At 43.5% G+C, this 22,498-nt stretch overlaps 1 protein-coding gene across 1 annotated transcript in view; it reads left to right on the top strand.

The window, feature by feature from the left end:
- LOC120043878 (unconventional myosin-VIIa-like) overlaps positions 1 to 22,498 on the top strand; it is a 75,125-nt gene that overhangs the window by 22,456 nt on the left and 30,171 nt on the right. Inside the window, exons 15-28 of the mRNA XM_038988483.1 lie at positions 16 to 153; positions 362 to 520; positions 774 to 866; positions 1,011 to 1,105; positions 1,444 to 1,528; positions 1,782 to 2,000; positions 4,643 to 4,840; positions 5,303 to 5,422; positions 6,451 to 6,657; positions 9,798 to 9,977; positions 19,154 to 19,252; positions 19,601 to 19,728; positions 20,846 to 20,972; positions 21,177 to 21,296. Coding sequence (XP_038844411.1) covers positions 16 to 153; positions 362 to 520; positions 774 to 866; positions 1,011 to 1,105; positions 1,444 to 1,528; positions 1,782 to 2,000; positions 4,643 to 4,840; positions 5,303 to 5,422; positions 6,451 to 6,657; positions 9,798 to 9,977; positions 19,154 to 19,252; positions 19,601 to 19,728; positions 20,846 to 20,972; positions 21,177 to 21,296 — 1,968 coding nt within the window. The remainder of the gene's footprint in view (positions 1 to 15; positions 154 to 361; positions 521 to 773; positions 867 to 1,010; positions 1,106 to 1,443; positions 1,529 to 1,781; positions 2,001 to 4,642; positions 4,841 to 5,302; positions 5,423 to 6,450; positions 6,658 to 9,797; positions 9,978 to 19,153; positions 19,253 to 19,600; positions 19,729 to 20,845; positions 20,973 to 21,176; positions 21,297 to 22,498) is intronic.

Genomic DNA, 22,498 nt, shown 5'->3' with positions numbered 1-22,498 from the left:
TGTGTGTGTTGCCAGGGTATGGAGACCAGGAAGCGAACCCCTACTCTGAGCAGCCAGTTCAAGCTTTCTCTGGAGCTGCTGATGAGAACCCTCAATGTATGTCAGCCTTTCTTTGTCCGCTGCATCAAACCCAACGAGCTCAAGAAACCCATGGTGAGTCCAACCTGACGAACACACTAGTGTGAAAGAGTGTGGGTGGGGGTGTATTTGCCTGTGTGTGTGCGTGCATGTGTGTGTACATGCCTGTGCGTGTGATTGTGTGTGTGATTGCGTGCGTGCCTGTGTGTGTGTGTCACGATGTTCGTGTACCATTCACTTACAGCTGTTCTCTTTAACTATGTTTGTGTGTCTGTCCATCTAGCTGTTTGACAGGGAGCTGTGTGTGCGTCAGCTGAGGTACTCTGGGATGATGGAGACCATCCGTATCAGACGCGCCGGTTACCCCATCAGATACACATTCGGAGAGTTCGTAGACCGTTACCGTGTCCTCATGCCCGGAGTCAAACCTGCCAACAGACAGGTTAGCAGAGCTGGGCCCTGTCCATTAGGCACCAAACGAGAAAAAAAAAAACAGACTGAAACCAGGGCCTCCTGGACTTTTCCAATAAGAAACGCTTGTTTTCTGTTCCAAAACGTTTTAGAACATCTGTTTTCTGTCCTAATGAACACAACCCTGCTGTCACTTTCGATTATATTACTATGTTCTGTTACTCTACTTCAGGATAGCTATTAGTTCAGAGAGGTGTCATTCATTCCCTGGTGTTTTCTCATAGGAGGACCTGAGAGGGACGTGTCAGAAGATAGTGGAGGCTGTTCTTGGACGAGATGACGACTGGGAGATTGGGAAGACCAAGATCTTTCTTAAGGTGACTAGATTTCATTGATTGTAAATCGACATACTATCATATTTGCACCTACATTATTACACATATTACGATAAAATAAACAGTGCACTCTCTATCTCGTTCACTCCCGCCTCCCACCGCTCTCTCTCTCCCTCTCCGTCTCAGGACCACCATGACATGCAGCTGGAGATAGACAGGGACAAGGCCATCACTGACAAGGCCATCCTCATCCAAAAGGCTGTACGAGGAATGAAGGAGAGGTGAGGAAGGAGGGAGTAGAGGGGAGGGTGAGGCTGGAGGGGATAGAAAAAGGGGGAGAGGAAAGAGGAGGGGCAAGAGGGAGGGTGAGACGGGGGGAAAGGGGACATGCGGGGGTGGTGGGGTGGGGATTTGGTGAAGGAGCCTCTTTAAGTTACTATCTTTGTATTGTACTTAGGGACAACGTTTAACTTGTCCCTCATAGATCGAATTCAGATACTACCGTTGAATTGTCTGGATATTTCAATTCACAAATGTTGTGTTTGAGAGCTACAGTATTATATAATACGTTTCCATATGCACCTCTCCCCACCCCTCCCTCCCCCTGTGTGTTTTCCAGGACTAACTTCCTGAGGGTGAGGAGGTCAGTGACACTCATTCAGAAAATGTGGCGCGGCTATCGGTGCAGGAAGGACTACAGTGCGGTGAGTTCTTCTATATCCATGATTACTGACATTTCACAACCGTCCATTTCCTGGATGGTTCACTTGGACATATCCCTGGGCAGGAATGACATTTAGTCCCTTAATGAACATTCCTTAAAAGAACGTCCCACAGTTACTGAAATATGTTTTGTAGTTATGTTGCTATAATGTTATAGTTGTGTTATATTGGTGTAGTTATTTTGTTAGAATGTTATATTGGTGTTTGAGAGTATTGTTGGTGTCTCCTCACCAGATGAGGGTCGGCTTCCTGCGCCTCCAAGCCCTCTATAGATCAAGAAAACTCTTTGTCACCTACCAATTGGCCAGGACTTGCGTCACTCAAATACAGGCCCATTGCCGTGGTTTCATGGTGAGGCAGTCTTTTTGGAGGCAGCTGCATGCGGTGATCACCATCCAGGCATACGCCCGGGGCATGATCGCACGGAGGGTTACCCAGAGACTCAGGGCAGAGGTAAGATGCTACACTACTCATAGGCATATGCATACACACAGAGATAGACACACAGACACAAAGCAAGGCAACAGGGCTAAAGTAAGGCAATTTAAATCTGATCAAATCAAATCAAACTGTATTTGTCACACGTGCCGAATACAACAAGTGTAGACCTTACTGTGAAATGCTTACTTACAAGCCCTTAACCAACAGTGCAGTTCAAGAAGAGTTAAGAAAATATTTACCAAATAAACTAAAGTAAAAAATAATAAAAAGGAACACAATAACGAGGCTATAAACAGGGGGTACCGGTACAGAGTCAGTGTGCGGGGATACAGGTTAGTTGAGGTAATTTGTACATGTAGGTAGGGGTGAAGTGACTGTGCACAGATAAACAGTAAGTAGCAGCAGTGTACAAAACAAATGGGGGGGTGGGGGGGTGTCAATGTAAATAGTCCATTGGCCATTTGATTAATTGTTCAGCAGTCTTATGGCTTGGGGGTAGAAGCAGTTAAGGAGCCTTTTGTTCCTAGACTTGGCACTCCGGTGCCGCTTGCCATGCAGTAGCAGAGAGAACAGTCTATGACTTGAGAGACTGGAGTCTCTGACAATTTTATGGGCTTTCCTCTGACACCGCCTATTATATAGGTGCTGGATGGCAGGAAGCTTGGCCCACGTGATGTACTGGGCCGTACACACTACCCTCTGCAGCACCTTACGGTCAGATGCTGAGCAGTTGCCATACCAGGTAGTGATGCAACAGGTCAGGATGCTCTCGATGGTGCAGCTGTATAACTTTTTGAAGATCTGGGGACCCATGCCACATTTTTTCAGTCTCCTGAGGGGTTTTGTCGTGCCCTCTTCGAGTGTCTTGGTGTGTTTGAACCATGATGGTTTGTTGGTGATGTGGACACCAAGGAACTTGAAACTCTCGACCCGCTCCACTACAACCCTGTCGATGTTAATGGGGGCCTGTTCGGCCCGCCCTTTCCTGTAGTCCACGATCAGTCTTGCTCACATTGAGGGAGAGGTTGTTGTCCTGGCACCAGACTGCCAGTTCTCTGACCTCCTCCCTTTAGGCTGTCTCATCATTGTCGGTGTTCAGGCCAACCACTGTTGTGTCGTAAGCAAACTTAATGATGGTGTTGGAGTCGTGTTTGGCCACTCAGTCGTGGGTGAACAGGGAGTACAGGAAGGGACTAAGTACAAACCCATGAGGGGCCCCAGTGTTGAAGATCAGCGTGGCAGACGTGTTGTTGCCTACCCTTACCACCTGGGGGCGGCCCGTCAGGAAGTCCAGGATCCAGTTGCGGAGGGGGGTGTTTAGTCCCAGGGTCCTTAGCTTAGTGATGCGCTTCGTGGGCACTATGGTGTTGAACGCTGAGCTGTAGTCAATGAACAGCATTCTCACATAGGTGTTGCTTTTTTCCAGGTGGGAAAGGGCATTGTGGTAGTGCGATTGAGATTGCGTCGTCTGTGGATCTTTTGAGGCGGTATGCAATCCGTCTGGCCCTGCGGTTTTGTGAATGTTGACCTATTTAAAGGTCTTGCTCACATCGGCTACCGAGAGCGTTATCACACAGTCATCCAGAACAGCTGGTGCTCTTGTGCATGCTTCGGTGTTGCTTGCCTCGAAGTGAGCATAAAAGGCATTTCGCTCGTCTGGTAGGCTCGCGTCACTGGGCAGCTCGCGTCTTGGTTTCCCTTTGTAGTCCGTAATAGTTTTCAAGCCCTGCCACATCCGACGGGCGTCAGAGCCGGTGTAGTAGGATTCAATCTTAATCCTGTATTGAGGCTTTGCTTGTTTGATGGTTCGTCTGAGGGCATAGCGGGATTTCTTATAAGCATCCGGATTAGTGTCCCGCTCCTTGAAAGCGACAGTTCTTGCATTTAGCTCGATGCGGATGTTGCCTGTAATCCATGGCTTCTGTTTTGGATATGTCCATACGGTCACTGTGAGGACGACGTCATCGATGCACTTATTGATGAAGCTGATGACTGAGGTGGTATTCTCCTCAATGCCATTGGATGAATCCCGGGAACATATTCCAGTTTGTGCTAGCAAAACAGTTCTGTAGCGTAGCATCGGTGTCATCTGACCACTTCCGTATTGAGCGAGTCACTGGTACTTCCTGCTTTAGTTTTTTATGGTCAGATTTGCCAAATGGAGGGCGGGGAGATCTTTGTATACATCTCTGTGTGTGGAGTAAAGGTGGTCTCAAGTTTTTTTCCCCTCTGGTTGCACATGTGACATGCTGGTAAAAATTTGGTAAAACTTATTTAAGTATGCCTGCATTAAAGTCCCCGGCCACTAGGAGCGCCACTTCTGGATAAGCCTTTTCTTGTTTGCATATGGCCTTTATAGAGTTGGTTGAGTGTGGTCTTAGTGCCAGCATCGGTTTGTGGTGGTAAATAGACGGCTATGGATAATATAGATGAGAATTCTCTTGGGAGATAGTGTGGTCTACAGCTTATCATAAGGTACTCTCCCTCAGGTGAGCAATACCTTGAGACTTCTTTAATATTAGACTTCGCGCACCAGCTGTTATTGCCAAAAAGACACACACCCCCACCCCTCGTCTTACCAGCTTCTAGAAACATTTAAGAACATTTATGAGAATTTGTAAGTGATTTAAACAACTCTCTCACCCATTTCTCAGCACCGGCGGCGCCAAGAGGCAGAGGGCCAGCGTCTGGTCGAGGAGGAGCGCCTGAGGAACCAGATGACGGTGCGACGGGCGCGGGCCGAGGCCGAGAGGAGTCACAAGGAGCGCCTGGCCGAGCTGACCCGTCAGGAGGAGGAGAGGGAGATGGAGGCACGGGAGGAGGCACGACGAAAGAAGGAGATGGTGGAACAGGTTCCTAAAGCACCTAATTGTTTACTTAGGGGCAAATCTTAACTTCCACTTTCGTCAAATTTTCCCTTAGTCATGAATTGATGTTAGGTCACAAATTTGACTTAAATGTAAGATACATTTGTTCTATAAAGAGGTTATGTGGAGGTTTTGAATTATTTCAACCAGAAGTAGAGCTCACAAGCTAAAATAGCCTATTAATTAACCTATTCAATATTAATATTACCCAATATCTTGTCTTTAGTTTATCTGGTAAACTTTCATATCATACTCTGTCGACTTACGTTTTTATTATTCACATGATCAATGTATTACCCATTTTGGTTTTCTCTTCCTCACCTGCATATGCAATAGTCAGTCCCAGATCGGTTCATGCTGTCCAAGCTACACATAGAGTACCCTGTGTTATATGTTTGTTGTCCTTTGTTTTTACTCTGTGCCTATAACTCAACCTCAACCCAACAGGTGGAGCGGGAGAGGCAGCAGCCTGTGGACCACTCAGACATGGTGGACCAGATGTTTGGCTTCCTGGGGAACACAGGGGCACTGCCCAACCTGGAGGGACAGGGGCCGGCCGGCTTCGAGGTGAGATGGGGGGGGGTTAGGGGCGGTGGTGGGAAGTATGGTAGTAGATACTGTCTGTGTAGGTACAGTGGTGTATGTGCAAGGGGTAGGGGTATAGATGTAAGGGGTATGGGTTTAGATGTAGGATGTGTGTGTCTGTGTGCCTTGATGTATATGTCTGTCTGTGCGTGGGTGGGTGGATGCACCTGCCTGTATCCCTGCCTACATGTGTGCCTCACTGGCGTAGCACACACACCCGCAGCCTCCGCAAGGACCCAACCCCCCCCCCCCCCCCCCCCCCCCCCAAATAGCTCTCATCAGGTTTGTCTCAAATCCTAAATGAATCAGGAATGAGCAGGGTCAACTACACCCTTATTCATGTCCTCATTACATGTAGTGCAACAAGACCTCTGTTCTGCAACATATGTTTAAACAATTGAAGTATTTCTCGAAAAAAATCTTGAAGCTTGAAGCTCGAAAAAAATACTGGAGCTCTTAATAGTGCTATAAACCAAAACAAAAATACGTTTTGAGATTTGTATTACAGATTTGTTCAAATTAAACAGCAAAGGCCTTAAAATAATTATAAAAATGAAATGCCTTTTATGGTGTCTGGCAGAGTTGACATAAATCCAGTTAGTTGCACTTTACGATTAAAAAAAGTCGAATTAGGAGGCTGATACTTTGGTCTATTAAAATATATATTTAAAATGTTGTTCATATTTTTGTGGAAAATGTTGAGATTGTCTCATCTTTCCAGAATCCCTGAGCTCTAAAACAGCAACGTTTTCTCTCCACCTCATGGCACAATATGTAAAATAACATGAGATTAGCTATAAAATGTACATTTCTCTCCCCGATGGCAAAAAAAGATCCCTTTCTCAGACCATGTCAATATTCTGGGGGGAAAAATGGTATCAGTGCAAAACTGCGCTATGCCACTGGTGTGCCTATGTGTGTGTGCACACATGTGCCTCTATGCGTGCCTGCTTCCCTCCCTCTGTGCATGCCTCTGTGTCTCTGTGTCTGTTTACATGGGTGTGTTGTAGGACCTGGAAGTGGCTCTGCGGGCCGAGGGGGAGGAGGAGGACTTAGACGAAGCTCTCCCTCTGCCTGACGACGAGGAAGAGGACCTGTCGGAGTACAAGTTCTCCAAGTTCGCCACCATGTACTTCCAGGGCACCACCACACACACATACGTGCGGCGCCCGCTCAAGCAGCCTCTGCTCTTCCATGAGGATGAGGGTGACCAGCTGGTGAGTTGACCTCTGACTTTTGACCTTTTACCAATCGTGTGTGTGTTCGCCATTGTGGTCCTACAGCTTTGCACATGAGCCCTGAGTCATGAGTGTCTAACTGAATATTACATTAACCCCACTCAGGCTACCCCCCCCCACACACACAATCAATTTCAGATAATTTGGGCACGAAATTAAGAACATGCTAATACCTAACGGAACTTTTGTGTGTGGAGGAGGGGGGGCAAACATACTAAAGTTAACATTTGGTGACTGCAGCCAGTTAAACCAAACCAAAGATGGCTGTCTGTCCAAATACTGCTTACTGGGTCAGGAAACCAATACAGTGCCTTACAAAATTATTCAGACCTCTTGGATTTCTTTGTAAAACATTTTATTGTGATACAATTAAATCCATTATAATCCCTCTTTGTAATTTTATTGTCAACAATCAACACAAAATACTCTGTCAAAGTGGAAGAAAATAAATTAAGTTAAATAAAAAAAATATAAAACTAAAATATAGTCGTTGCGTAAGTATTCAGCCCAAATGGCTACAGAGTTCAATGGCTGTAATGGGAGAACTGAGGATGGATCAACAACATTGTAGTGTCTCCACAATAATGACCTAAATGACGGAGTGAAAACAAAAAAACAAATATACAGAATACAAATATTTGAAAACATGCATTTTGTATGCAACAAGGCACTAACTAACTGCTTCCTTATTTTCGAGCATGGTGGTGTCTGCATCATGGTATGGGTATGCTTGACATCAGCAGATACTGGGTAGTCAGGATGAAAAGAAACGGGATGGAGCTAAGCACAGGCAAAATCCTAGAGGAAAACCTGCTTCAGTCGGCTTTACACCAGAGACTGGGAGAGGAATTCACCTTTCAGCAGGACAATAACCTCCAACACAAGGCCAAACTTACACTGGAGTTGCTTACCAAGAAGACGGTGAATGTTCCTGAGTGGCCAATTTACAGTTGTGACTTAAATCTGCTTGAAAATCTATGGCAAGACTTGAAAATTGCTATCTATCCATGATCACCAACATCTTGACAGAGCTTGAAGAATTGTGAAAATAATAATGGGCAAATATTGCACAATGCAGATGTGCAAAGCTCTTATAGACTTACCCAAGAAGACTCACAGCTGTAATCGATGCCAAAGGTGTTACTAGCATGTATTGACTCAGGGAGCAAAATACTGTACTTATGCAATGACTATATTTTAGTTATTTAATTTGTGCTTATCTTTTTATATATATATGTGTGTGTGTGTGTGTGTATATAATATATATGTGTGTGTATATATATATATATATACATACATATATATGTGTGTGTATATACAGTGGGGAGAACAAGTATTTGATACACTGCCGATTTTGCAGGTTTTCCAACTTACAAAGCATGTAGAGGTCTGCAATTTTTGTGAGAGACTGTGAGAGACGGAATCTAAAACAAAAATCCAGAAAATCACATTGTATGATTTTTAAGTAATTAATTTGCATTTTATTAAGCAAATTAATTACTTAAAAATCATATATATATACATACATACAGTGCATTCGTAAAGTTTTCAAACCCCCCTGACTTTTTTCACAATTTCTTACGTTGCAGCCTTATTCTAAAATGTATCAAATAGTTTTTTCCCTCATCAATCTACACACAATATCCCATAATGACAAAGCAAAAACAGGTTTTTAGATTTTTTTGCAAATGTGTACAAAAATAAAAAATCACATCACATTTACATAAGTATCCAGACCCTTTACTCAGTACTTTGTTAAAGCACCTTTGGCAGCGATTACAGCCTCAAGTCTTCTTGGGTATAATGCTGCAAGCTTGGCACACCTGCATTTGGAGAATTTCTCCCATTCTTCTCAACAGATCCTTTCTGCCAGCTGCACATCTATTTTCAGGTCTCTCCACAGATGTTCGATAAGGTTCAAGTCCGAGCTCTGGCTGGGCCACTCAAGGACAATAAGAGACTTGTCCAGATGCCACTCCTGCATTGTCTTGGCTGTGTGCTTAGGGTCGTTGTTTTGTTGGAAGGTAATCCTTCCCTCCAGTCTGTGGTCCTGAGCGCTCTGGAGCAGGTTTTCATCAAGGATCTCTCTGTACTTTGCTCCATTCATCTTTCCCTCGATCCTGGTCCCTGCCGCTGAAAAACATCCCTACAGCATGATGCTGCCACCACCATCGCTTCACTGTAGGGATGGTGCCAGGTTTCCTCCGGATGTGACTCTTGGCATTCAGGCCAGAGTTCAATCTTGGTTTCATCAGACCAGAGAGTCTTTAGGTACCTTTTGGCAAACTCCAAGCGGGCTGTCATGTGCCTTTTACTGAGGATTGGCTTCCTTCTGACATCCCTATCATGAAGGCCTGATTGGTGGAGTGCTGCAAAAATGGTTGTCCTTCTGGAAGGTTCTCCCATCTCCACGGATGAACTCTGGAGCTCTGTCAGAGTGACCATCGGGTTCTTGGTCACCTCCCTGACCAAGGTCCTTCTCCTACAATTGCTCAGTTTGGCCGAGTGGCCAAACTTCTTCCATTTAAGAAAGATGGAGGCCACTGTGTTCTTGGGGACCTTCGATGCTGCAGAAATGTTTTGGTACCCTTCCCAAGATCTGTGCCTAGACACAATCCTGTCTCGGGGCTCTACGGACAATTCCTTCGACCTCGTGGCTTGTTTTTTTCTCTGACATGCACTGTCAACTGTGGGACCTTGTATAGACAGATGTGTGCCTTTCCATATCACGTCCAATCAATTGAATTTACCACAGGTGGACTCCAATCAATTTGTAGAAACATCTCAAGGATGATCAATGGAAACAGGATGCACCTGAACTAAAATGCTAGTTTCATAGCAAAGGGTCTGAATACTTATGTGAATAAATAAAAAATATTTCTGTTTAAAAAAATAACACAATTTATCAAAAATGTCAAACTGTTTTCGGTTTGTTATTATGGGGTATTGTGTGTAGAGTGATGAGCAAAAACATTAATTTAATCCATTTTAGAATAAGGCTGTAACGTAACAAAATGTGTAAAAAGGGAAGGGGTCTAAATACTTTCCGAATGCACTATAATTTAGCAATTTGGCCAAGCAATCTCTTGAAAACCAATCCCAATCCCCCCATCCCCCAGGCAGCGCTGGCGGTGTGGATCACGGTGCTGAGGTTCATGGGGGACCTGCCTGAACCGAAGTACCACATCGCCATCAGTGACGGCTCAGAGAAGATCCCCGTCATGACCAAGATCTACGAGACGCTGAGCAAGAGGACCTACAAGAGAGATCTGCAGGAGCTCCAGACTGTGGAGGCAGAGGTGAGGGTGAGCTCCGAAGTGAAGCCTCCCCTAGGTACAGATTCAGGATCAGCTTCCCCTCTCCTAAACATAGTTGAGACAGGGGATAGAATGTGGGTGGGAAGAGTGGGGGAGGGGGTAAAGGAAAGATAAATGAGTGAGAAGAAGAGAGAGAGTGGGTTGGAGTAGGGTGGGAAGAGAAGGGATGAAAGGGAGGATATGAGCGAATGTGGGGTTGAGGAGTCGGGGGAGGTGTGCAAAAAGTTTTTCTTTTTTTTTTTTTTTTTTTGCCCAAATTTGAATGTTGTGAAAATTCTGTGCAACTTCCAGCGCGCGTTTACTGTGAACACTAAGGTTGTACCCGCTTTAAGTTACAGTTTTAACAGTGGCCAAGTAGACTACTGTGGCTATTTGATCATACTGCAGGCCTACCAGAGTGTCCTTCCATCAAAAACAATGGAGAAAATGCAGCCCATTAAATTTTAACATGGAAATAGCTGTTCTATCATTCAGCCTTCAGTAGCATCCAAAGTGTGATTTTCAATATAGGTCTACATTCCATGAGGCCTGTATTGAACACAGGGCTTGACATTAACCTGTTTATCCACTTGTCCTTCAGACAAGGAGGTAACTGAAAATGTTGTTCAAATCAAATGTTATTTGTCACATGCGCCGAATACAGGTGTAGACCTTACCATGAAATGCTTACTTACAAACCCTTAACCAACAGTGCAGTTCAAGAAAGAGAGTTGAGAAAATATTTCTTAAATAAACTAAAGTAAAAAAATAAGATAAAAAGTAACACAATAAAATAACAATAACGAGGCTATATGTGGGGGGTACAGGTTAGTCGAGATAATTTGTACATGTAGGTAGGGGTATAGTGATTACATGGGGGGGGTCGTCAATGTAAATAGTCCGGGTGGCCATTTGATGAATTGTTCAGCAGTCTTATGGCTTGGTGGTAGAAGCTGTTAAGAAGCCTTTTGGACCTAGACTTGGCACTCCGGTACCGCTTGCTGTGCGGTAGCAGAGAGAACAGTATATGACTTGGGTGACTGCGATCTTTTAAAATGTTTTGAGCTCTCCTCTGATACTGCCTAGTATGCAGGTCCTGGATGGCAGGAAGCTTGGCCCAAGTGATGTACTGGGCCATACGCACTACCCTCTGTAGCGCCTTACGGTTGGATGCCGAGCAGTTGCCATACCAGGCGGTGATGCAACAGGTCAGGATGCTCTCAATGGTGCAGTTGTTGAACTTTTTGAGGATATGGGGACCCATGCCAAATCTTTTCAGTCTGCTGAGGGAAACGGTGTTGTCGTGCCCTCTTCACGACTGTGTTGGTGTGTTTGGACCATGATAGATTGTTGGTGATGTGGACACCAAGGAACTTTAAACTCTCGACCCGCTCCGGTGTTGGGTTATTTGATACAAGAAACCACTTTGCAAAATAAAATGCATTAATATTCCCATACCATTATTATAGAGAATCAGACAAATTATGCTACTCTCTGCCTATTGGCTACTTAGCTTATTCAAGCCTGTCTCAAAATACAACACTGCCACCTTTAAGAGAAAAAAAAGATGTTTACCTGACTTGCTTTTCAAAGATGTCTAGAAATGTACACGTTTTGTGCTCTTGTAGGAAGCAATCACTCCCCTATTGCTGACTACAAATGATCTACAACTGGGCTAATAACTCACTAACTAGCAAAGTATATGAACAAAATGTGCATATAGACCTACTGCAGCTCTGATTGTTTATGCCGCACTGGTCTGTATAGAGTACGTGCTGAGTAGTGCATGTCAATGCAATAGAATCCTACTCCGATGCTTTCTGCCTACAACAAATCTCTTGCCTACAGTAGTTTGTTTTGTTTCTGTATGTTGCATTGAAAGTGGTTAATATTGCGTTGATTCGATCACAATTGCCACAGTAAAGGGAAATGAACAGGGAAAACTTTAGAACAGTGGTCACAAACCTTTTCTGAGTCAAAATCACTTTGAGTCAAAATGCAAGTCGAGATCTACCACTCAGATTTTTTTTTAACATGACTTAAAAAACATAAGCCAAATGCAGCATTAACCAATTAAAAACAGTACTGTAGCAATGATGTTTGTAAAGTAGGCTATAGGCCCAAATCATTATCACCGCATATTGGCTTTGCTTGAATTGCCCTGCCAATGAATTGTTGTTCAGGATTTAAAAATATACACTGCTCAAAAAAATAAAGGGAACACTTAAACAACACAATGTAACTCCAAGTCAATCACACTTCTGTGAAATCAAACTGTCCACTTAGGAAGCAACACTGATTGACAATAAATTTCACATGCTGTTGTGCAAATGGAATAGACAAAAGGTAGAAATTATAGGCAATTAGCAAGACACCCCCAATAAAGGAGTGGTTCTGCAGGTGGTGACCACAGACCACTTCTCAGTTCCTATGCTTCCTGGCTGATGTTTTGGTCACTTTTGAATGCTGGCGGTGCTCTCACTCTAGTGGTAGCATGAGACGGAGTCTACAACCCACACAAGTGGCTCAGGTAGTACAGCTCATCCAGGATGGCACATCAATGCGAGCTGTGGCAAGAAGGTTTGCTGTGTCTGTCAGCGTAGTGTCCAGAGCATGGAGGCGCTACCAGGAGACAGGCCAGTACATCAGGAGACGTGGAGGAGGCCGTAGGAGGGCAACAACCCAGCAGCAGGACCGCTACCTCCGCCTTTGTGCAAGGAGGAGCACTGCCAGAGCCCTGCAAAATTACCTCCAGCAGGCCACAAATGTGCATGTGTCTGCTCAAACGGTCAGAAACAGACTCCATGAGGGTGGTATGAGGGCCCGACGTCTACAGGTGGGGGTTGTGCTTACAGTTTGGCATTTGCCAGAGAACACCAAGATTAACACCCTAAAATTGCCACTTTCTATACCGAAATTACACAAGAATGTTACAAAACCTCCAGGGCGCCCTATTGTAGCGGGCATTGATGCAGTAACGGCCCCTCTATCTACTTTTGTTGACTTTTTTATTAGACCACTAGCAGAACAGCTCCCCTCCTTTGTAAAGGACACCAGCAGTATGATCTCTATCATTGAATCTCTTGATCCTCTCCCAGAGAATACTTTGTTAGTTACTTTTGATGTTGAGTCGTTATACACAAATATTCCACAAGAGGGCGGTATTGAAGCTATGGAACATTTTCTTCTGCAACGTGACCCTAATGAACTACCTTCCAGTGCCTGCATAATAACATTGGCTGAAATAGTACTCACACATAACTATTTCATGTTTCTAAATTATTTCTTTATTCAGACAAAGGGTACTGCTATGGGATCCCCATGGCTCCTAACTATGCTAATTTGTATGTTGGTTACATGGAGAAACAGTCTATATTCAAGCCTCTCAAAAAAAAAATCTTGCCTAACATCATTATTTGGAAACGGTATATTGATCGTAACAGTTTGTTGAGGGCTGACAGTCGTCACCCACTTCCCTTGACAAATAGTTTGCCCTACAGCCAATTCTGTCGAATCAAAAGAATTTGCAAAAAACAATCAGATTTCGACAGAAATATGGCTGAGACGCAAAAAAAGTGGTACTAATTGGTACACTCTGATTTACCACCCCAAGATATTCCTCAACAACGTCTATTTGCGCCTCTACTGTATGGAAATTACAAGTGTAATGGCTGTGCTCAATGCAATGGCACTTATCTATGTAGATCCTTCAAACACCCACAAACAGGGAAATCGATCCCAATCAAAGGTGTTATTACGTGCTCCACTAAGGCAGTTATTTATCTTATAACTTGTCCTTGTGGTAAAAATTATGTGGGTAAAACAAAGCGCGAATTAAAAGTACGTATCTCAGAGCATCGTAGCACCATTAGGTGCAAAAACTTGACTTACCCAGTTTGGAAGCAAACCACTCGATTTCGTCTCTAGGTTATATTGGCATCGAACATGTCACCCTCCCTAGGAGAGGGGTGACCTTGATAATTTATTGTTAAAACGAGAGGCTGCCTGGATCTTTAACTTAAAGACCCTTGCTCCCTTCGGTCTCAACGTAGACTTTGATCTGAAGCCATTCTTGTGATTATTGTGACTTTGCCATTGTAATTGTTTGTAAGCTTGTGTAATCTAAAATGAATCGATGATCTAATGCTATCCATTAGTTTTTTGTATGCTGTTCTTTGTATGCCATTTTTATATTTGAGAATTAACCAATGATATTAGGCCACACTTGGCCATGATTACAGACACCTGTGTGTCATTTGACACTATATAAACGAGTCATCCCGCAGTGTTTGTGATTATACCCTGATGAAGACAACTTGGCTGTCAAAACGTTGGATATGAAATTTTTTCATCTGAGCTCCTAGAGTGTGCGGCTCTCCTTTCAAGTGAGTGCTGTGAACACAGCCCAACAAGGTGAGTCCAACAATGTCTTGTATGCTGCTGCATAAATTATGTAATATGCCAGGGAGATATATTTACCATAGCTAAGAAAGTAATACTAAGTGTATGTTGTGTAGTAAGCTGTTAGTAGCCAATGTGCCTCACCCTAATAATTTGGTCTATTTTCCCCTCTTAATTTAGCCTACTGTTCTGACTTGGTGGTGCACATGTAACCTATATTTCAAAAGTGCTGAACAAATAGTTATATTGACTACGTCCGTCCTAGCTCGCTCATTAATGTCTTAATCGAAATTACGGATTGCCTCTTGTCCCCTTATGCCATAGTTTGTAGATCTCAATTGTCAGTAGAAACCACATTTGTTTAAGCAAGTCAGCCATGTCAGATATGTTTTTTTTTTTAAGGCAGTAAATGAGGCTGGATGAACTGTTTCTCTGCCAGACAAGGCTCCGCTGGTAAGGTGTTGGGACTGCAGTTTGGACTCTGCTGTTGGGATAGCTTTATGTAGGCCCTAACAGTTTGTGGGCACCGTTTGTCACCGTTATAGTGCCATGAATGTATTGTTTAGTGTTGTGTTGTGTAGTGGCTTTGCTGGCATGCATCCCACAATTATGTTTTTGGCCCCACCAAGATTTACATGCTAAAATTGCCACTGCTTGTGATGCACAGCTGAGTGAGCGTACATTTAAATAATTTTATTTTTATTTTTATTTTACTGGATTGATGGTGCCTGCATCTGATGATCAGTCTCTTAACATCCCTTCGCTCCCCCTTTCTTCCACTGACTGACCAAAAAGGGACCGCCTTCCAGCTGATGGTGAAACCCGAGTCGCACCGCATTATTTGCCTCATGCACAAATTCATGTTGTTACTCCTACAGTATGAACCGAGAAAGTGAAATATTCCTTGATATTAAAAAAGACTTAAGCTGCTAATAATAACAACAATGCTTTCCTACTTATTCATTACTGCTGCAGTGCTTTTTGTAGCACTGAGTGGAAATAGGAAGAACACTGATTTTATGTCTTATTAAAGTGTTGAATACAAAGTGTTGACAGTGCTGAGTAAGAACTTAAACATTAAACTCCCTCATAAAAACAGAAGCTCTTTGCTGTATTCGTTGACAGTCTCTATGGTTTTAAATGTTTTGAAATCTCACAGTATCAACTTTTCTGTAGCTTTCTTTTATGCCTGCTACCTTGCTGCAGACACAGTAATTTGAGCCATCTGATTGGCCAGCAGTAGACAGTGCACTAGATTTGCTCTCTGGGCCCGCCGGGAAGGCAGAGTACCTTCAGACACATGAAATGGTTCAAACAGTTAGCCTACCCGGCGTGCAGCGCAGCTAAATCTGGTGCATCTAAATTCAACAGCCAGAGACAAATAAATAAAAAAGTAACTTTTTTTTACAGAAATGTTTGGCGATTGACTAGGAATTCCTTAGAGATTGACCAGTCAAGTTGAGTGAAGTTCAATCTGGTGCTTCACTCTGTGGACTGATATTTCTGCCCGGCTGTCCCGGGAGCGGTGGAGCAGTCTAGGGGCTACATGCACACAGCTTAGAGGGAACATTGATTGTGAGCTATTCAATGTAAAATGGGACAGGAAGGGATGTCCTTTGGAGGGAGAACATAATAGCAAGGGTTTAAAGCCTAATTTATAACTAACACAAATACACAATATAAGAATGCAATTATTCAAGTAAAATAGTGTAGTAGCGTCGCTAATTGCGTTCTTGTTTTGTGTACTTGCCCAAGGTATAAATAAGGCTTAAGGCAGTGTTTTTCAATCCTGGTCCTGGGGATCCAAAGGGGTGTACATTTTTGTTTTTGTTCTAGCACGCAGACATCTAATTCAACTAATCAACTTATCAAGCCTTTGATTATTGGAATCATTATTGGAATGTGTTAGTGCTAGGGCAAAAATAAAAAAATTGGTCCCCAGGAGCGGGATTGAGAAACACTGGCCTAAGGGAGCGGTTAAAGGTCAACTGCCCTTGATAGTCCGTTTTCAAAAGGAAAACTTGGTTATGTGGGATGGAGACAAACATTTATTTTTGTGTCAAATTTGAGTACAAAGTGTAAAAAGGATCATTTTGGTCATAAAGTCAGTCTCATCCAAAATGGAGTTTGGTAAGTGACTGCGTCATGACTTGAGGATTTGGTTCGGACTGCAATTAAGTCAACTGGGAAAAGACTGGGCGAGTTCGCTTTGCATGGCCCGGTGCCTCAGGCGGGCGGAGATCTCTCCTTAGGAGGACCAATGGAATGGTTTCAAATGAGCACCTGGGGCACCAGGTGATGCAAAATGAACTCGCACACTGGAACGTCTTCCCCAGACAAGACGTGTGGTTAGTACTTGTCCTTGCCTGGGAAATAACTACTCTAATGAAAATGGGCTTTCAAATCAAGCAAAATTGTATTTGTAACATTCACCAAATACAACTGGTGTAGACTTTACCGTGAAATGCTTGTTTACAAGCCCTTCCCAATGCAGTTTAAAAATAATAATAAAATAGTAACACGAATACAATACACAAGAATGGAGCTATATACAGTCGTGGCCAAACGTTTTGAGAATGACACAAATATTAATTTTCACAAAGTTTGCTGCTTCTTTGTCTTTCGATATTTTTGCCAGATGTTACTATGGAATACTGAAGTATAATTACAAGCATTTCATAAGTGTCAAAGGCTTTTATTAACAATTACATGAAGTTGATGCAAAGAGTCCATATTTGCAGTGTTGACCCTTCTTTTTCAAGACCTCTGCAATCCGCCCTAGCATGCTGTCAATTAACTTCTGGACCACATCTTGACTGATGGCAGCCCTTTCTTGCATAATCAATGATTGGAGTTTGTCAGAATTTGTGGGTTTTTGTTTGTCCACCCACCTCTTGAGGATTGACCACAAGTTCTCAATGGGATTAAGGTCTGGGGAGTTTCCTGGCCATGGACTCAAAATATCAATGTTTTGTTCCCCGAGCCGCTTAGTTATCACTTTTGCCTTATGGCAAGGTGCTCCATCATGCTGGAAAGGCATTGTTTGTCACCAAACTGTTCCTGGATGGTTGGGAGAAGTTGCTCTCGGAGGATGTGTTGGTACCATTCTTTATTCATGGATGTGTTCTTAGGCAAAATTGTGAGTGAGCCCACTCCCTTGGCCGAGAAGAAACCCCACACATGAATGGTCTCAGGATGCTTTACTGTTGGCATCTGTCACCTTGTAGAGTCCATGCTCACAAAAAATTCAGGCTGTTCTGGAGGCAATGGGGGTCTAACCCGGTACTATACTGAACAAAAATATAAACGCAACATGCAACAATTAGAGTTCATATAAGTGTCACACCCTGGCCTTAGTTATCTTTGTTTTCAGTATTATTTTAGTTAGGTCAGGGTGTGACATGGGGAAGTATGTGTTTTGGTTTGTCTAGGGGTTTGTAGGTTTAATGGGGTAATGTCTTGTCTAGGTGTTTGTATGTCGATGGCTGCCTGGATTGGTTCTCAATTAGAGACAGCTGTGGTTTATTGTCTCTAATTGGGAGCCATATTTAAGGCAGCCATGGGCATCATGTGTTTGTGGGTAATTGTCTATGTGTAGTGTTTGTGTCAGCACTATTTGTCTGTATAGCTTCACGGTCGTCAGTTTGTTATTTTGTTAGTTTGCGTATAGTTGTTCGTTTCTTGTTGTTTCTGTCTTCTGAAATAAAAGAAGATGTATTTTGCACACGCTGCGCCTTGGTCCAATCTCTCACAGGAAGACGATCGTGACAATAAGGAAATCAGTCAATTGAAATTAATTAATTAGGCCTTAGTCTATGGGTTTCACATGACTGGGCAGGGTGCAGCCATGGGTGGGCCTGGGAGAGCAAAGGCCCACCCACTTGGCAGCTAGGCCCACCCACAGGGGAGCCAGGCCCCGCCAATCAGACAGAAATACTCCTGTGTAATGATCATGCTGTTTAATCAGCTTCTTGATATGCCACATCTGTCAGGTGGATGGATTATCTTGGCAAAGGAGAAATGCTCACTAATAGGGATGTAAGCAAATTTATGCACAACATTTGAGAGAAATAAGCTTTTTGTGCGTATGGAACATTTCTGGGATCTTTTATTTCAGCTGATGAAACATGGGACCAACACTTTACATGTTGCGCTTATATTTTTGTTCAATGTAGATCAGTGTACCCAATAAACTGGCCACTTAGTGTATATTTACATTATGTGATGAAACGTTGAAACTAAGTTGCAAGCTACTTTCGTAGCAAGGTGCTGTAGAATGAGTTACTTATGAAACACATTCCAGGCTCTTGCTATCTTGCCATAACTGATTTGGCAGAGAAATATCAGCTAGATATGATAGCCAGCTGCAGCTATCAACAAGCTATGCTAACTAGCTGCTGTCAGTTTGGCTAAACACAAGGTCAGGCTTTAGCCTACACATAGAACTAAATTGAGATGGTGTGTCAGTCAGGAGGGGAGAAGTCCTCAACTTCAAATCTTTGTTCTATCCATAGCAAAGCTAGCATAGCTTACCTCGCTGTACTCTACTGCACTTGGTTGTTGTAATTGAATGGCAAAGACCCACATCAAACCCCACCCCCAAGACAACTCTTGTTTGCCTTCAGTCATGGCCGCTAGTATTTCTTAATGAGCATTGAGGAGATGAGAAGGAGGACGTTGGTAGAATGGGTGGATTTTTTTGTGTATGTCATCCAGGACACAGACAGACTTACAGACAACATAAAGCTCAACTACGGCCCTTTCTCTCCCTCTTACAGAACAGCTCAATTGAAGGTGGTGGTGGGCAAAAGAAGAACAGTGTGAGACACAAGCTGGTCTCTCTCACACTGAAGAGAAAGTCCAAGATCACTGAGGAGGTTTGTGTCTCATTATAGCTTTCTTAATAATAATAGTAAAAAACATAATAATGATAGTATATGCCGGTTAGCAGCACCATGCTCTTACCAACTGAGCCACACAATCCCAAAAATAGTGGGTTGGACCAACATTCTTGTTGCTGCTTATGGATATGTTAATATTTGACAGATTATATGGGTACTCTGATTTGTTATGGGGGTGTTCAGCATCTGTGGGTACCCCTGTAATCCGAACCCCCCGTTGCCAACTCAGCCTTTACCAATACCAATATCCAACTGACTGAATGGAAGTAATCGCCAATGGCATGACTGTTCCCTGTTGGCACCGCCTCCTCTTCTCCCCTATAGGTGACCCGGCTTTTGATGGACGGTGATTACAGCCTACAGGGAAACAGCATGTTGGAGGACCGGCCCACCTCCAACCTGGAGAAGCTGCACTTCATCATCGGCAATGGCATCCTAAGGCCCGTCCTCAGGTGACCTACGACCCTTTGATTTATTCTACCAATTACTCAGAAATACTTTTTCTCTACATTCTTAATCTGTTCTTTCCACGCCTCCCCTCCTTCATTGATGATCTGAGCTTCCACCATAGTGCTTGGATGTTGGCCCACCACCTTAAGCGCAACCTCGACAAAATGGAGCTGCTCTTCTTCCCGGGGAAGGCCTGCCCGCTCTGAGACCTCTCCATCACAGTTGACAACTCCACGGTGCCCCTTGTCGTGACCCTGGACAACACCCTGTCGTTCTCTGTAAACATCAAAGCAGATACTCGCTCCTGCAGGTTCATGCTCTACAACGTCCGTAAAGTACAACCTTTCCTCACACAGGAAGCGGCCAGGTCCTAATCCATGCACTTGTCATCTCCCATCTAGACTAATGCAACTCTCTGTTGGTTCCCCGCTTGTGCCATAAAACCGCTGCAACTTATCCAGAACGCCGCATCCCACCTGTTCAACCCATGTCACCTGGCTCCTCCCCACACTCCACTGGCTTCGAGTCGAAGCTCGCATCATCTTCAAGACCCTGGTGCTTGCCTACGGACCAACAAGAGAACTGCCCCTCCCTACCTTCAGGCTATGCTCAAACCCTACACCCCAACCCGAACACTCCGTTCTGCCAACTCTGGTAGCTTGGCCATCCCACACCTACAGGAAGGCAGCTCCCACTCAGCCCAGTCAAAGCTCTTCTCTGTTCTGGTACCCCAATGGTCAGGACAGCGGAGTCCCTGCCCATCTTCCCGAAAATGTCTGAAACACTACCTCTTTAAAGAGTACACTATCTTAAATACTTCCCACTGAGTTTTTTGCTAGTATCACAGACTTTGCTGATAAATACTTTGTTGAGGGAAAATGTACTACAATTGTCATATGTTATTGTCTCACCTAGCTACAGTATTTTAAGATGAATGCACTAATTGTAAGTCGCTCTAGATAAGAGCATCTGCTAAATTACATAAATGTAATTGTTTGCACCGGTCACAAAGAAATGATTAAGTAATATATTGGACGTGTATTATAAGTGGTATGCTAGTTTGAATATGGGGACCCTTAACCATCACTGTTATTGGCTGGCTGTTGTGTCTATTACCAGGGATGAGATCTACTGTCAGATCTGTAAGCAGCTGACCCAGAACCCATCTAAGAGTAGCCATGCACGTGGCTGGATCCTGCTCTCTCTCTGCGCTGGCTGCTTCGCTCCCTCCGAGAAGTTTGTCAAAGTAAGACCCTCGTATTTTTGATAACACACATACAGCGTATATACACATGTATGCATATATGTGTGCGAACACACACACACACACACATACACCTCTCATTTGTCTTGGTCTAGTCCTGATGAATTGAAAGTGGATCCACTGAATGTGCCCCAGGATGTCTCATTGGTCTTTAACCCCTGACACCCCCCCTTCTCCCTCCCTCAGTTTTTGCGTACGTTCATGATCAGTGGTCCGCCGGGCTACGCTCCATACTGCGAGGAGAGGTTGAGGAGGACTTTTGTGAACTGCACCAGGACCCAGCCACCATCTTGGCTCGAGCTGCAGGTACGCACAGATCTAGGATCAGTGAATCATGGGGGAAGTTCTAAACCGTATTATTAGGTGGAAAATGCTAAATTGAGATCAGTGTCCAATTGTCATACTAAAAGTAAAGACACCTTAATAGAAAATTACTCAAGTAAAAGTGAACGCACCCAGTAAAATTCTACTTGAGTAAAAAAGTATTTGGTTTTCAAAAGTAAATGTTATTGCTAAAATATACATAAGTATCCAAAGTAGAAGTATAAATCATTTCAAATACCTTATATTAAGCAAACCAGACGGCACGATGTTCTTGTTTATAAAATGTACGGAGAGCCAGTGGCACACTCCAACACTCAGACATCATTTACAAACAAAGCATTTGTGTTTAGTGAGTCCGCCAGATAAGATGCAGTAAGGATGGCCAGGGATTTTCTCTTTAAGTGCTTGAATTAGACCATTTTCCTGTCCTGCTAAGCATTCAAAATGTAATGAGTACTTTTGGGTGTCAGGGAAAATGTATGGAGTAGAAAGTACATTATTTTCTTTAGGAATGTAGCGGAGTAAAAGTAAAAGTAGTCAAAAATATAAATAGTAAAGTACAGATACCCCCAAAAAATACTTAAGTAGTACGTTCAAGTATTTTTACACCACTGCAAATATATTGCCACCCTTGCACTTAAATGATTTCCTATTTCTTCAAAAATGTGTTGAAATTTAAATTCAACTTTTGGTCACCACACCTTGTTATGGGATTTTCTGCATTGCAGAACCAATACATTTTTTGTTACCTAAGTATACCATTTTAATTTAGAAAATAAAGACAAATGGCATGGATAAAATTATTTGCACCCCGGAGCTAGGACTTGGTTGCACAGCCTTTGGCCAAGTTTGCTGCTGACAAACACCGACTTTTCAGCAGCAAACTGCTCTAATTCTTCAATGTTTGAGGGGTGCCCTCCACCAACTGCTGTGTTCAGATCTCTCCATAGGTTTTAGATATGATTCAGATCTGGACTTTACGCTGACCATTCCAGAACAGTGCCGTTTGTCTTTATTTTATACATGAAAATTGTAAACTTAAGTTAACAAATATATAATTGGTTCTGCAATGTTGAAAAGTGACGCAGCATTTTAAGGCACTGCATCTGTGCTAGAGGCGTCACTACAGACACCCTGGTTCGAAGCCAGGCTGTATCACAACCGGCCGTGATTGGGAGTCCCAT

The sequence above is a fragment of the Salvelinus namaycush genome, chromosome 3 (genome assembly GCF_016432855.1).
Source record: "Salvelinus namaycush isolate Seneca chromosome 3, SaNama_1.0, whole genome shotgun sequence".
Classification (NCBI taxonomy): domain Eukaryota; kingdom Metazoa; phylum Chordata; class Actinopteri; order Salmoniformes; family Salmonidae; genus Salvelinus; species Salvelinus namaycush.
Note: the sequence above shows the minus strand (reverse complement) of the source record. Positions and strands in the feature narration are given on the sequence as shown.